Source organism: Aulonocara stuartgranti (genome assembly GCF_965226115.1).
Source record: "Aulonocara stuartgranti genome assembly, chromosome: 2".
NCBI lineage: Eukaryota > Metazoa > Chordata > Actinopteri > Cichliformes > Cichlidae > Aulonocara > Aulonocara stuartgranti.
Genome location: NC_138940.1, coordinates 39,376,681 through 39,389,991, shown reverse-complemented (window position 1 = coordinate 39,389,991; position 13,311 = coordinate 39,376,681). Strand labels below are relative to the sequence as shown.

General features: G+C 41.9%; 1 protein-coding gene across 2 annotated transcripts; it reads left to right on the top strand.

Annotated features, from left to right (window-relative positions):
* The first annotated feature begins 4,239 nt into the window (after positions 1-4,239).
* On the top strand, positions 4,240-12,467 carry mcm7 (minichromosome maintenance complex component 7). Of its 2 annotated transcripts, none has more exons than XM_082547474.1 (15): positions 4,240-4,490; positions 6,549-6,628; positions 7,108-7,272; positions 7,376-7,500; positions 7,587-7,767; positions 8,115-8,252; positions 8,336-8,485; positions 8,578-8,692; positions 8,780-8,911; positions 9,148-9,231; positions 9,493-9,704; positions 9,818-10,083; positions 10,203-10,371; positions 11,434-11,543; positions 11,869-12,467. In XM_082547474.1, the coding sequence occupies exons 1-15, from the start codon at positions 4,460-4,462 to the stop codon at positions 12,080-12,082; spliced, it is 2,172 nt and encodes a 723-aa protein (XP_082403600.1). In that variant the 5' UTR covers positions 4,240-4,459; the 3' UTR covers positions 12,083-12,467. The 2 variants fall into 2 exon arrangements, with proteins under 2 accessions (XP_082403600.1, XP_082403599.1); XM_082547473.1 differs by lacking the exon at positions 4,240-4,490 and adding an exon at positions 5,781-5,913.
* The last annotated feature ends 844 nt before the right edge of the window (positions 12,468-13,311 follow it).

Genomic DNA, 13,311 nt, shown 5'->3' with positions numbered 1-13,311 from the left:
TTCCGAGGGTATCCTTTGTAAAAGATTAATAAAAGTAACAACATGCACAAAGTAACACATATTGCTTTGTAGTGAATTACACCATGAAGCAGAAGGAGCTTAGAAAAACAAGTGGAAGGAGTCAAGATTTTATTCAGCGGAAGACCTCAGTGCGAACTGTGAGGAGGCGCTATCTAACCTCTGAAGTGGCTGCAAATTTTACCAAGGTTTTAGTCAAATGCGCCCCTGTGATTTTACCTGCATCCTGCGATTTGATTTTTAGTTATTTTAACAGCAAACTGAAGAAAAGCCTTGACTCCGTTGCTCCACTCACCACCAAAAAGATTAACGTAAAACATGCATCACCCTGGAGAAACGAAGAAGTCAAAAAACTCAAAAGAAATTGCAGGGCAGCAGAAAGGAGATGGAGGAAAAATAAAAATAATATCAACCATCAAATATTTTCCGAGCAACTTAAAATGTACAATAATACATTAAGGAAGTCAAGAAATTCATACTTCGCCAAAATAATCAGTATTAACAAAAATAATCCCAAGGTCCTCTTTTCCACCATAGATCATTTATTTAACCCTGATTTTAAAAGCTCCAAAAGAACCCCCACAGACTCGCTCTGTGAGCAGTTTGCAGACCACTTCAGGGGAAAGATCAGCGCCATCAGATCTGATATTTTATCTAATCGCGATATGATTGTAAACACATCTGAGGGCTCGATTGTACCTGAGGAGACACTGGACAGCTTTGTCCTGGTTAATGCTGAGAACTTTCAGAAGGTTTTCTCCACAGTGAGACCCACCACATGTCTTTTAGATCCAATTCCTTCTTCACTCTTTAAAACACTTTATGGATTTTTTGAGGCTGAGCTTTTATACATGATGAATTGCTCTCTTCAGTTGGGTGTCTTCCCTGCTGCCTTTAAAACGGCGGTGGTGAGGCCCCTTCTGAAGAAGAGCAATTTGGACTGTAATGATTTTAATAACTACAGACCTGTATCCAACTTACCATTTTTAAGTAAAGTCTTAGAAAAACTTGTTTTTACTCAGATTACTGATTTTCTCAATGATAGACAGATCCTGGAGATATTCCAGTCTGGATTTAGGGTGAACCACAGCACAGAGACGGCTCTCCTAAAGGTTTTAAATGATCTTAGATGTAACTGGGACGCCCAAAAGCTCTCAGTCCTGGTGCTGCTGGATCTAAGCGCAGCCTTTGATACAGTAGACCACGCTATTCTTTTAAACAGACTGAAACACATGGTGGGCCTCTCTGGTGCTGTACACAACTGGTTCACTTCCTGTCTCTCTGACAGAACTTTTATGGTGAGTATGGATACATGCTCCTCTAAGATCCATAAAATGACATGTGGTGTGCCTCAAGGGTCGGTTCTAGGCCCTGTACTTTTTAATTTGTATATGTTGCCTCTCGGCGGTGTCATCAGGAGGCATGGAGTGAACTTCCACAGTTACGCTGATGACACGCAGCTGTACATCTCCGTGTCTCCTGATGACACCAGACCAATGGATGCCCTTTTTAACTGTATCTTAGATATACGATCTTGGATGGCAGAAAACTTTTTACAGCTTAACCAGGACAAAACTGAAGTTTTAATCGTCGGTCCCAAGGCTCAGAGAGAGAAACTCTTGTCTAAATTAGAGGCATTTTCACTATGTCCTTCGCTACAAGTGAAAAACCTGGGTGTTATTTTTGACTCTGAGCTTGGTTTTATCCCACATATTAAACATGCAACTAAAATTGGATTTTATCATCTAAAAAATATAGCCAGAGTCGCCCTATTCTCTCTCGGGCCAACACGGAGATGCTGATGCATGCTTTTATTACCAGTCGCATTGATTACTGTAATGCCCTGCTCTCTGGTCTTCCTAAGAAGAATATTTCAACTTTACAACTCTTGCAAAACTCGGCAGCTCGTGTGCTGACGAAGACCAGAGGGCGGGCCCACATTACACCGGTTTTAGAATCGCTGCACTGGCTCCCCGTGTGTTTCAGGATCGATTTTAAAGTTCTTTTATTGGTTTTTAAATGTCTTAATGGTCTTGGGCCTTCTTATCTCTCAGATCTGCTTTTATCATACGAACCCTCGCGGACCCTGAGGTCCTCTGGTACTGGCCTTTTGATTGTCCCTAAAGTCAGGACACATACTCACGGAGAGGCAGCTTTTCAGTGGTATGGTCCTCGTCTGTGGAACAGCCTGCCGGAGGAGCTCAGGGCCGCAGAGAACGTACATGTTTTTAAGAACAGGCTCAAGACCACCTTTTTAATTTAGCTTTTACTTAGCGTTTATTTATTTTTTATGCTTATTTATTCTATCCTGTTATTCTATTATTAATTTAGGATTTACCTAATATTTTTTGATTTTATTCTTATTCATTTTTTAATCTTCTTACTCTATTTATATTTATATTTATATTTATATTGTATCCTGTTCTTATTTATTTTATCATTTTACCCTGTATATATCGTATTGCGTCATATCTCCAGTGTTTCCTCGGAGGGCGCACTCTGCACCGGGGCTGTTATTGACCGTGGCTGCTGGGTCTCTGGGGTCCTCTCAGCCTGGTTGGGGGGCTCCTTGGCTTCCCTCCTGCTGTGTGCCCAGCCCGGAGGCTGCGGTCTGTGACCGGCTCCCGGTGCAGACGGCTCCCTGTTATAATGTTTCCTCACTTGGCTCATGCGAGCCCAGCCCAATTTTTACTCTTTAAGTGTGCGCGTGTGTGTATGTGTGTGTGGGTGGGGGGATATATGTGTATTGAGAGTGTGGGGAGTGAGTTGGAGGGTGGGGTGGGCTGCTTTTAACTATGTAAAGCACTTTGTGCTACATTTTTTCTGTATGAAAAGTGCTTTATAAATAAAGATTGATTGATTGATTGAAGATATACGGTGGTATTTTACAGTGATCAAAAACCTTAAGAATCAGCTTTAGGTTTTCTCTATTTAATTAATCAAAACTTGAGGTTATTTATCTAGAAATTTTGACTTTCTCTGAAATGGCTTTAAAGTACTTGTCTGTCTTCCTCCCCTCACCCTCAACTGTTGTGATAAATGGCTAATTTATATAACTACTGTTGTGATTCAGCACTGTATACAGAAGATTAATTGGGAGGGGGGGTGATTATTAGGCGTCTCAAAATTTATTCCTAGTTGTAAGTAACTTAAAGTTGAGCTGCTCAATAAGTCAAAGTTTTAAGACTCATCAAAATGTTGACTTGGCTATGACAGGCACTTTTAAGCCACAAACAAGCTTCCATACAACCTAATGACAATTAAAATGTGCGACATTTTCATTATATTTCCATATGTGAGAAAATGTCAGAAAAACATTTGCTATATAACATGTATGTTATAAAATGGGGAAATACTACTGAAGCGTAGAGCTGCCACCCAGGCAAAAGAAAAATACAAGTGTATCACGTTATAACGTGAAAGGTTTATTGTTCTAACAAGATACTTTTCCTGTTTGTACAATATACTTTTCACGTTTGAACAACATAATATCACGTTATTACAATATACATAATTATCACGTTCGTACAATATAAATATTATATTGTACGAACGTGATGATTATGTTCGTACAATATAATAGGAGATAAGATGTACCACAATGTAAGGAGTGCTCTGACACGTTGATAAATATGTTTTTTTCCTTTCTCGCAGTCGATTAGATGAGATGATAAGGCTGTATGAAAAAATGTTCCTATTAAGTTTTGAACTGAACTGCCAGTAGCTTTTGGTGTACAATTCAAACACTGCAGATGTATTTGCTAAAAACAAACACAAATAATCTGTCACTAGAACAAACAAACAAAAAAGAATGACCATTCATATAAGGAAGGAATCAATTATCACGTTCGTACAATATAATATTGTACGAACGTGATGATTATGTATATTGTAATAACGTGATATTATGTTGTTCAAACGTGAAAAGTATATTGTACAAACAGGAAAAGTATCTTGTTAGAACAATAAACCTTTCACGTTATAACGTGATACACTTGTATTTTTCTTTTGCCTGGGTGGCAGCTCTACGCTTCCGTAAAATACAGCTGTAAATCATGACATTATGTTGGGTTCATTCGTTCCACGCTCACCCTGTTGACACAGGGTTGCGCATGAATCCAATCATCGCATTTCGCGCCATTCCTGACAAACGGGGCGGAAGTTCGCACAGTCAGGTGACACCAGACTGCCCGCAGTTTTCGCGCCACCACCGAATCCCGCCTCTCCCCGCCGAAAGAAGCGACTCTATTGGCTGAGGGAGACGTCAGACTCGCGCCACTTCTTGTACAGAGATAGGGGAGAAGCGCTGGCTGCTAGTGAATAAGTGTCCGGTGTTAGTGAAATTTTTTTTTTTAAAAGACCGAGCTTTGAGATAAATTGCGTTTCTCCCCTCGCGTTTTTGGAAGTAAGTTATCTTAACTGAAGCGCAATACCTGCAATCATGGCTCGCAAGGATTACGAAGCAGAGAAAGGTAATGTTTCATCTTTAACGTCATGGCAGCAACAGGTTGGCCGTTTTAGTCAACTTTTTACCAAATGACTTCTAAAATCCCACACGAAACCTTGGTGAACGTATATCACGGGGTGTACTGGCTATGAAGTTGGATATAATATAAAATTTGATTTCATGTGCGAAAGCGCAACATTACCGCTTCGTTTCATTACTAACTCAACTTGAAAGAAAACAATGATAGAAAATAAATGAGTGCTTGCACATGGTGTCAAGAAACGCGCGACACACGGGAGCAGTGTTAAGAATAAGTTGCACAAACTTGTGTGAACATTAGCTATCCTCTTGATAACGACTTCGGTACTGTGTGTGTGTGTGCGTGCGCGCGCGCGCGCGACCGACAGAGGCTGTTGGCTCCACGGTGACCCGGATGGATCCTTAAACAAAGGAGCAGGCGCCACTGTGCAGCAGCAAGCACATGTCTCAACAGTTACACGAGCTGTTCGACTAAAGATAATCATTAATGTCGCGAAGTTTTTCATTTTTAATGTGTAACATTTAAAGTCAAAGATAAAGCACTAGGCTGAAAAGTTGATCATCGTTTCAGATAACTTTATAAAGGCCACTCAAATGCTAGCTAAGTTCATATCAAACGCGAGCGCAACCTTAACATTTAATGGTACACAATGGCAGTAAGTTAACCCCTACTTCGCTTTTTAATAACTGAATTTTATAATGTCCACATTTAGAGTTTAGTTGAGGTGTTTAAACGTCTTCAAATCGGGTTAACTAGTAACCGCGAGCTAGCTGCTGTCAGTTAACCTGTTAACGTGCTGTTCTGTGTTTAGCACGTTTATGCTGAGGGTCACAATATGTATATATATTTCTAAAAACGTAAGAAGACTCTAAATGATTGTTTACTTTGGGTAAACAAACTTTATTTCTGTTACACAAACATCTAAAAGGGCAGGGTTTTACTAAAAATCGACCATTATAACAACACCATCAACGTTACGTTACGGTAAGTTTAAATTTGCAGCGGTGCTTGAGGCACTCTAAAGGTCCGAATAAACTTCACAAACACCCGAGTCATCATTCGTGAATCTAACCGACCGCTTAAAGGCTGAAGTTTGTGGTGCATGAACCATCGATAGCATTAAGAAAGCTACTTCCACCGCCAAGAGATTAAGAGCAATAAGCTCGCAGTGATGGGGCTGCCTGCGCCTTGTGTTCAGTACACCCCGGCTAACCCTAGGCTAACATTAGAAGATGGCTGGCTGTGGTTTGAAAACAACAGCCGGGACTGTTTTTAAGAGCGGAGGGATGGCGGAGGGATACCGCGAGTGACTGGGCACAAAAAGCCATGTGCTGCTTTGTTTACAATAACATCCTCGAAGAGAGAAATAAAAAAAGCAGAGGTGCGGATTTGCTGCTACCGCGTCAAAGTAAGTGGAGTATTTTATTTATCACGGCCAAGAGTAGTTTCGTTTCTCGAAGCGCTGAATTAAATATTGTTAACAGTTGTGGCTCTTTCGAGAAGTGGGGGATATTTTCAAAAAAAAAAAAAATGGACCCTGAACTGAGCGCGCCTGTTGTTGTATTTACATTATTGCCCAGAAGCTATCTGCTGCGTGTCGCCAGTTATTTCGCTCTAAAACTATTATGTGGAAACGTCAGAGCGGAGTTGGCATCATGTAACACATCAGTGGCAGTTTGTGCTTTACTGTAAGGCAGTAGTGACTCATCGAGATTACAGGATGCCATGTTACTCAACAAAGGGGGTCGTCGCAGGACAACAAATTAGCTCACAGTGTGTAGGCCCATTGCCGGTGGTGTTAATCAACAATTTAAACAGATTTTAAGCTCAGAAATAAGATTTATTGTTTAAAGGGAACTAAAGTAAACAGCCTTTTCTTTGTGTGTGTGTGTGTGTGTGTGTGTGTGTGTGTGTGTGTGGGGCTAACAATCAATCTCCACCTAGTGTTTGCTGCATGTGGCCTGTCTGGGTTTTTTTGTTTGTTTGTTTTCTCGTCTCCCTCCTGTTAAATTGTACTGAAGGTATTTTTTGGTTGTTTTGCAGAAAAATGCAAAAGGTTCCTGCAGGAATTTTACACAGAGGATGACAACGGGAAGAAGCTGTTCAAGTATGGAGCCCAACTTGTGAGTATACTACAGAAATAATGAGTATAGATTTAGTTTTCAGAGTTGGTTCATTGCAGATTTTTGATATTATTGCACTTAAAAGAAAAAGTACAAATCTGGTGTGCTAATGAGCGCTGATGCTTCACTGGTCAGTGAATAAAACATTTTAGCTACACTGTTCTTTGACACCATTTGTTGTCTTTACAAGCAGACATTTATGATTTGACAAAATCATAAATGTAAATGTTTATTTGAACTAGTTATTTTTGTTATAAGTAGAATAGTTTTGGGTGGATTGCATTAAAATGTAAAAGTGAAAGCAAAACTAAATGGCTCTTAATCAAGCTTCCATGTGAAAGATGGAAAAAGGCTCTTACCTATTTACGAAATGCATAATTCCCTTTTTGCTTCTAAATGTAGATGAAGGTGTGTTTGGCGTTAGTAGTAGCTGCAAAGATGGTTGTGTAATTGTTGGGTGATCATCTAATTAATTGCAGGTGGCGCTGGCCCACAGGGAGCGGGTGGCTCTTTTTGTGGATCTGGATGATGTGGCTGAAGAAGACCCCGAGCTGGTCGAGAGCATCTGTGAGAATGCTAAACGTTACACAGCGCTGTTTGCTGATGCTGTCCACGAGCTGCTGCCAGAGTACAAGGAAAGAGATGTATGTTGATCAGTTTAAGAAGTGCCAAAAATGAATTGCTATTGTGATTTTTGCCCAGGATTAATGCGTCTATTTTTTATTTTATTTTTTTTTAAATACATAGATTATTGCCAAAGATTCTCTGGATGTGTACATTGAGCACAGGCTGATGATGGAACAAAGGGGTCGTGACCCTGCAGATACAAGAGACCCTCGTAATCAATACCCGCCTGAACTCATGAGGAGATTGTAAGTTGAATCGGATTCAGAGCTGAGCTTTTACTGCATGTCTTTATTTGTCCTTTGATTATACAACTGTGAACTTCTTCCCACAGCGAGCTTTACTTTAAAGCTCCAAGCACCTCTAAACCCAAAGTGGTGCGTGATATTCGAGCCGACAGCATCGGTCACCTGGTTGCAGTTCGGGGTATTGTGACTCGAGCGACTGAGGTCAAACCGATGATGGCCGTGGCTACATACACATGTGACCAGTGTGGCGCTGAGACCTACCAACCAGTAAGACGGTTTTTAATCATCTATACCATAGGTGTCGAGTCCATACCAAATTACTATTAGAGCTGGCCTACTGGTATTACACAGCTAATATATATATTGTTTAGTATTAAGCTTTGCTTGTTCCATATTCAGTTTTTCAGCAAAACGTGTTTTAGTCCATAAGAAAAGATTCATTCTTATATCTGGAGGAACAAATATATTTCAATAAATATTAACGTTAGCCCGCGACTTTGTTCCAGTTTTGAATTTTGGCCCACTGTGTGTTTGAGTTTGACACCCCTGATCTATACATCTATATGCTTTCACAGGAACAAAGTTTTTCATCGTATCCTCTCGTTTTCCTTCAGATCCAGTCTCCTTCCTTCATGCCGCTTGTTATGTGTCCCAGCCAAGAGTGTGTCACCAACAAATCTGGAGGGCGACTGTATTTGCAGACGAGAGGCTCCAAATTCATCAAGTTCCAGGAACTGCGTATTCAGGAACACGTAAGAAACTCCCAAACTTGTTATGTTTGTATTCAGTTGTTTTGGTTAACATTAGCTCACAAGTTTTGTCTGGTATTACACAGAGTGACCAAGTACCTGTTGGAAACATCCCAAGGAGCATGACGGTGTACGTGCGTGGCGAAAACACACGTCTTGCCCAGCCAGGAGACCACGTAGCCATCACAGGAATCTTCCTCCCTCTGCTGCGCACAGGCTTCAGTCAGGCTGTTCAGGTATAATCTGCTTGTCAAAGTACACATGGGCTACTGCAGTAATCTCATCTCCAGAAAGAAACTGAAATGTATTGTGGTTTTGCTCTTTTCAGGGTCTCCTGTCAGAAACCTATCTGGAGTGTCACAGCATTACACTCATGAACAAGACTGAGGATGATGAACTAGGTAACGAGGAGCTGACCGATGAGGAGTTGCGAAGCATCACAGGTCTGTTTGTTGGACATCACTACAATAGGAACACATAAACTGAGACCTTGGTCTTTAGTGTCTGAGGTGAATTTTTTTTCTTTATAGATGAAGGATTTTATGAGAAGCTAGCTGGCTCCATAGCGCCAGAGATCTATGGACACGAAGATGTGAAGAAGGCTTTGCTGCTGTTGCTGGTTGGAGGAGTGGAACAGGCTCCCAAAGGCATGAAAATCAGAGGTGAGGACAAACAAGATTATAACGGCAGAATCCTTTTCTTCTGTTTCATCATATTGTAACATAGCTTTCTAATACTAATTTGAATGTATAATTTTAATATAATTTATGCTCCTTTATCACGCTGGCACAAGACCAAACTTTTTTATTCCATAGGTACATTTCTTTGAAGTTGTTTTTCCTCATTAAATGTTGTAATCACTGCAGTGCTCTTACTCCGTTGTCTCTTCTTCCTCAAGGCAACATTAATATCTGCCTGATGGGAGATCCAGGAGTCGCCAAGTCCCAGCTGCTGTCCTACATTGATCGTCTGGCTCCTCGAAGTGAGTCCTGTTTGTTGTCCCCTATCTGGTTTAATGCTTTATCTAGTATGGCGTTTACTTTCCATTAGGTCCTACACTGTGACGGCTTAACTTCTGGTGGGATAGTTTGATTAGAGCACTCGCTTTTTGTTTTAATGCAAAGTTTTGAATGCCAACAGCCTGTCATATAATTGGAAGTTTTATTCTGAGTGAAGCTTGAAGTATTAACCGTTTGATCAACAGCTAATTGTAGCTTTTTCTTGTTCCCTGTCTGCTGTTCAGGCCAGTACACAACAGGTCGTGGTTCATCTGGGGTCGGTCTGACTGCGGCAGTGATGCGTGACCCCCTAACCGGTGAGATGACTCTAGAAGGAGGAGCCTTAGTTCTGGCTGACCTGGGCATCTGCTGCATTGATGAGTTTGATAAGATGGCGGATGCAGATCGAACCGCCATCCATGAAGTCATGGAACAACAGACCATCTCCATTGCTAAGGTATCCTTAATTACTGCCAGTACTCGGGGGGGGGAGAGTATTAGGGGAAGTATCTGGAAACATTCAATGCCTGTTTAACATCCACACTCAAGTTGATTTAATCTCCCTTCCAGGCTGGCATCATGACCTCCCTCAACGCCCGTTGCTCTATTCTAGCAGCAGCTAACCCCGCCTATGGCCGCTACAATCCCCGGAAGAGCATCGAGCAGAACATTCAGCTGCCAGCTGCTCTGCTCTCCCGTTTCGACTTGCTGTGGCTCATCCAGGACAAACCAGATGCTGATGCTGACCTGCGTCTGGCCCAGCACATCACCTACGTGCACCAGCACTCCCGCCAACCGCCCTCACACTTCACCCCTATTGACATGAAACTGATGAGGTGAGAATTTGCATGTTTAAAAATGAACACATGAAGGTTATTGTTGTAGCTCAGAATTTACTTCAAATAGGTCTGCGTAATAGGCAATATTAACTAATGACAAATGTAATTTCCATCAGGCGTTATATATCTCTGTGCAAGAAGCGGCAGCCTGTGGTGCCCGAGTCACTGGCCGATTACATCACTGCTGCTTACGTGGAAATGAGAAAAGAGGCTCGGGTCAGCAAAGACACCACCTTCACCTCTGCTCGTACGCTCCTCTCCATCCTGCGCCTCTCCACTGCACTGGTAAGAATTCCACATCCACTTGAGTAGTAGTGGGTGGCTGGAAACATTTAGAGGCCAATCTCACTGATTGAACTCCTGCAGGAGGGTTATAATTTTGTCAGACATTTGTTTTAAGAAGTGAAACAGGGTTACAATTGTTTTTCATCAAACTTCAGTGGAACTTACATTTGCAGACAAGTGTCGTATGGGGTTCGGTTGCACAACTTTTGTGGAGCTTTGAATGGAATTAAATTGTCTTGATCGATCGTCCAGTGTGGGATAAAGTGCTTACAGTGCAGGTAGTGATGATAATCTGGCCTACTGCATTGTGAGCACTTCTTTCCCACGCTGGACAAAAATCTCTGACTGCCAAAACCAGTCCCAGTAGCAAAAACGCTACACCCACTCACAACATGAATATTATTAAAAAAGCTTGAATTAAGTCTGTCTTGTATCATCTCTGCCTCTGGTTGTCAAAAGTGCTGTTTGTGCAGGTAGCAGTCATCCACCTACTGCAAAACCAGCACTTCAGGTTAACAGGTAGGCAATATGCTGCACACAGATGTCCACAAGGGGGCAAAACACAGCCACAAGCAGTATTGGTGCCACAGCTGCACATCAGCTTATTTGTGTGTTTTCAGATGACTCATTTGGTATTTTCCTCTTCATGACCACGAGGGAGCTGCTTTAATGTCTTTGCTGATCCTGGCCAGCTTTGCAGGGTGGGCAGTCAGCCTGTGTGCATAAGGACCAGCTGTGCAAACCCATGCAAAACTGACCATGGCCAGGACTGTCATCAGTGTATTCTACAAAAATCCCAAATTGATCATAACAGTATTCAGATGGGATCTTTTGTGTGCTGTTTTGATTTCATGCTATAGAGAGACTAGCTGGTGTTGAGAGGCGGAGACTTGGGCAATTGCCGGGCATCCCAGAGGGCATTGCACTTGTCTCGGTCTGACAGTGCCGGCACAGCGCAGCCTAAGTTGAGATGGATATTGTAGGATTATTTTTAACTCTTATTCGTGCATTCACTCAAACTACAGTCTTAGCATTATCTTCACCTTTAACTCCCTACTTCAGGCTCGGCTTCGCATGATGGACACCGTAGAGAAGGAAGATGTAAACGAGGCCATGAGGCTGATGGAGATGTCCAAGGATTCATTACAGGCTGACAAATCCAGCACCACAAGGTTAGAGCTAAAAACCAGGCCTGTTTTTTAAATATGGCTTTCAGTGAGCTCAGACTAACATGACTGGATGTCATCTGATTCAGAGCTGTTTTATGAGTTTCTTGCATGTCCTGAAGGAAGCTGTAAAACTTGCTTGATTTTTATGGAGCTCTGTTCACACGACAGCATGTTCAAAACGAGCAGGAAATGTAGTTTGTGCATTCGTACGTGTACATGTAGTATGTTTACATGCCTTACTTTGTGCCATTTCTGAGTAGGTTTATTCAAAATTCCTTGAGGCTTTAAAGTTAACTTTTTTTTTTAATATCTGCTTTCTCATCTGCAGGACGCAGCGACCGGCCGACGTCATCTTCTCTCTAGTGCGCGAGCTCGCCGCAGAGGGCCGTGGAGCCGGTGGGTTGGTTCGCATGGCTGAAGCAGAGCAACGTTGCGTCTCTCGTGGCTTCACGCCCGCCCAGTTCCAGGAGGCCTTGGAGGAGTACGAAGAGCTGAACGTGTGGCAGGTCAACCAGGCCCGCACGCGCATCACTTTCGTCTGAACAACCCGGGACACGCCTTCATGCACATTTTGTTTCAGTCACCTGAGGGAGGGTGGGGGACTCTTTGTTGTGGGTTTTCTACAGACTTGTAATGAGGTTAAGCATTTTGTAAGTCCAGCAGATGGAAGATTCTTTTTAAATATGACTCTTATTGCGAGAATTCCAGCTAATGGAAACCCAGAACTCCCGAAGAATCCTGTTAACAGTACCTTGCTTGTAAATATGTACGTCAGAAGTTAGTATTGTGAAGTATTTCCTGTGGTTTGGCTGCAAGCATCCGTTTAACATTGAGCATTTCTGTACATTTTATACTTGATGATGCAAATCAGACAAATTTATATTGAGCCTTGTATTGTGAGAGTTAAAATAAAATGATGGTTCAATACTCTGCCTGGTGCCGAGTCTTCTGTGCACATAATGTGGGATGAAGAAATGTGTATGAACACCTGGTTTCACAGTGGGGACGCCTCGCTAATCCTTTGAGTAACGCCTGCCCACAAAACATACAGGTCTGCAAGTCACAATTTTCATGTTGAAAGACAAAACCCGCACGACTTTGGGTTTGTGAGTCACTGAACCAAAGATTTCAAAAGGCTTGGATATTCAGAAAAGGCAACAAATGTTTAATGCTGCCAAATCTAGCTTTCAAAACCGCAAGCTTCCAGCTGTATGATGAATGATCCTGTAACCCACTAACACATTGTATGCACTGTCTCGGTAGAGTAACTAGTAATCATGTGTCACCTAAATGTTTTGGTCTACTGATGACATGTATCTAAATAATTGCATCTAATACAGCAAGAAGCTAAAACAATGTAAACTTGGAAATTATATTTTCATCATGGACATTATTCACAATCTATTTATCACATTTGACATCGTTATGATTGGGGAATGTGGGAGAATAACATTAAACTGACCAGTGTGTTATTGCATGTATGTTTAGTATGACGGCCTTCAGTAAGAATGCAGTCTGAGTATTGAACATGCCGAGACAAAGGCGGCTTTTTCTGTAGATAGCTGTCCTGTGTTCAAAAAGCAGGTGTTCACTGGGTAAAAATAACCTTTAGAAACCGGTGGTGTTTCAGAAATCTGTGAAGTCTCATTATGAATGTATGTTTAAGGCAACATGGGTTGTCATCTATGTTTTTTGTAAGCTTTTCTGGCATGGATATTGTGTTAGTAGGCAGCATTTTCACTACGGTTGCAGTTGCCCCAGCAGGTGATGC

Excerpts from the sequence above, each read along its gene's own strand:
- mcm7 (XM_082547473.1), top strand. The coding sequence starts at position 5,832 with ATGTGCTGCTTTGTTTACAATAACATCCTCGAAGAGAGAAATAAAAAA. Across the intron at positions 9,705-9,817 it reads AGACCATCTCCATTGCTAAG|GCTGGCATCATGACCTCCCT; the intron begins GTATCCTTAATT and ends TCTCCCTTCCAG. Across the intron at positions 10,084-10,202 it reads ATTGACATGAAACTGATGAG|GCGTTATATATCTCTGTGCA; the intron begins GTGAGAATTTGC and ends AATTTCCATCAG.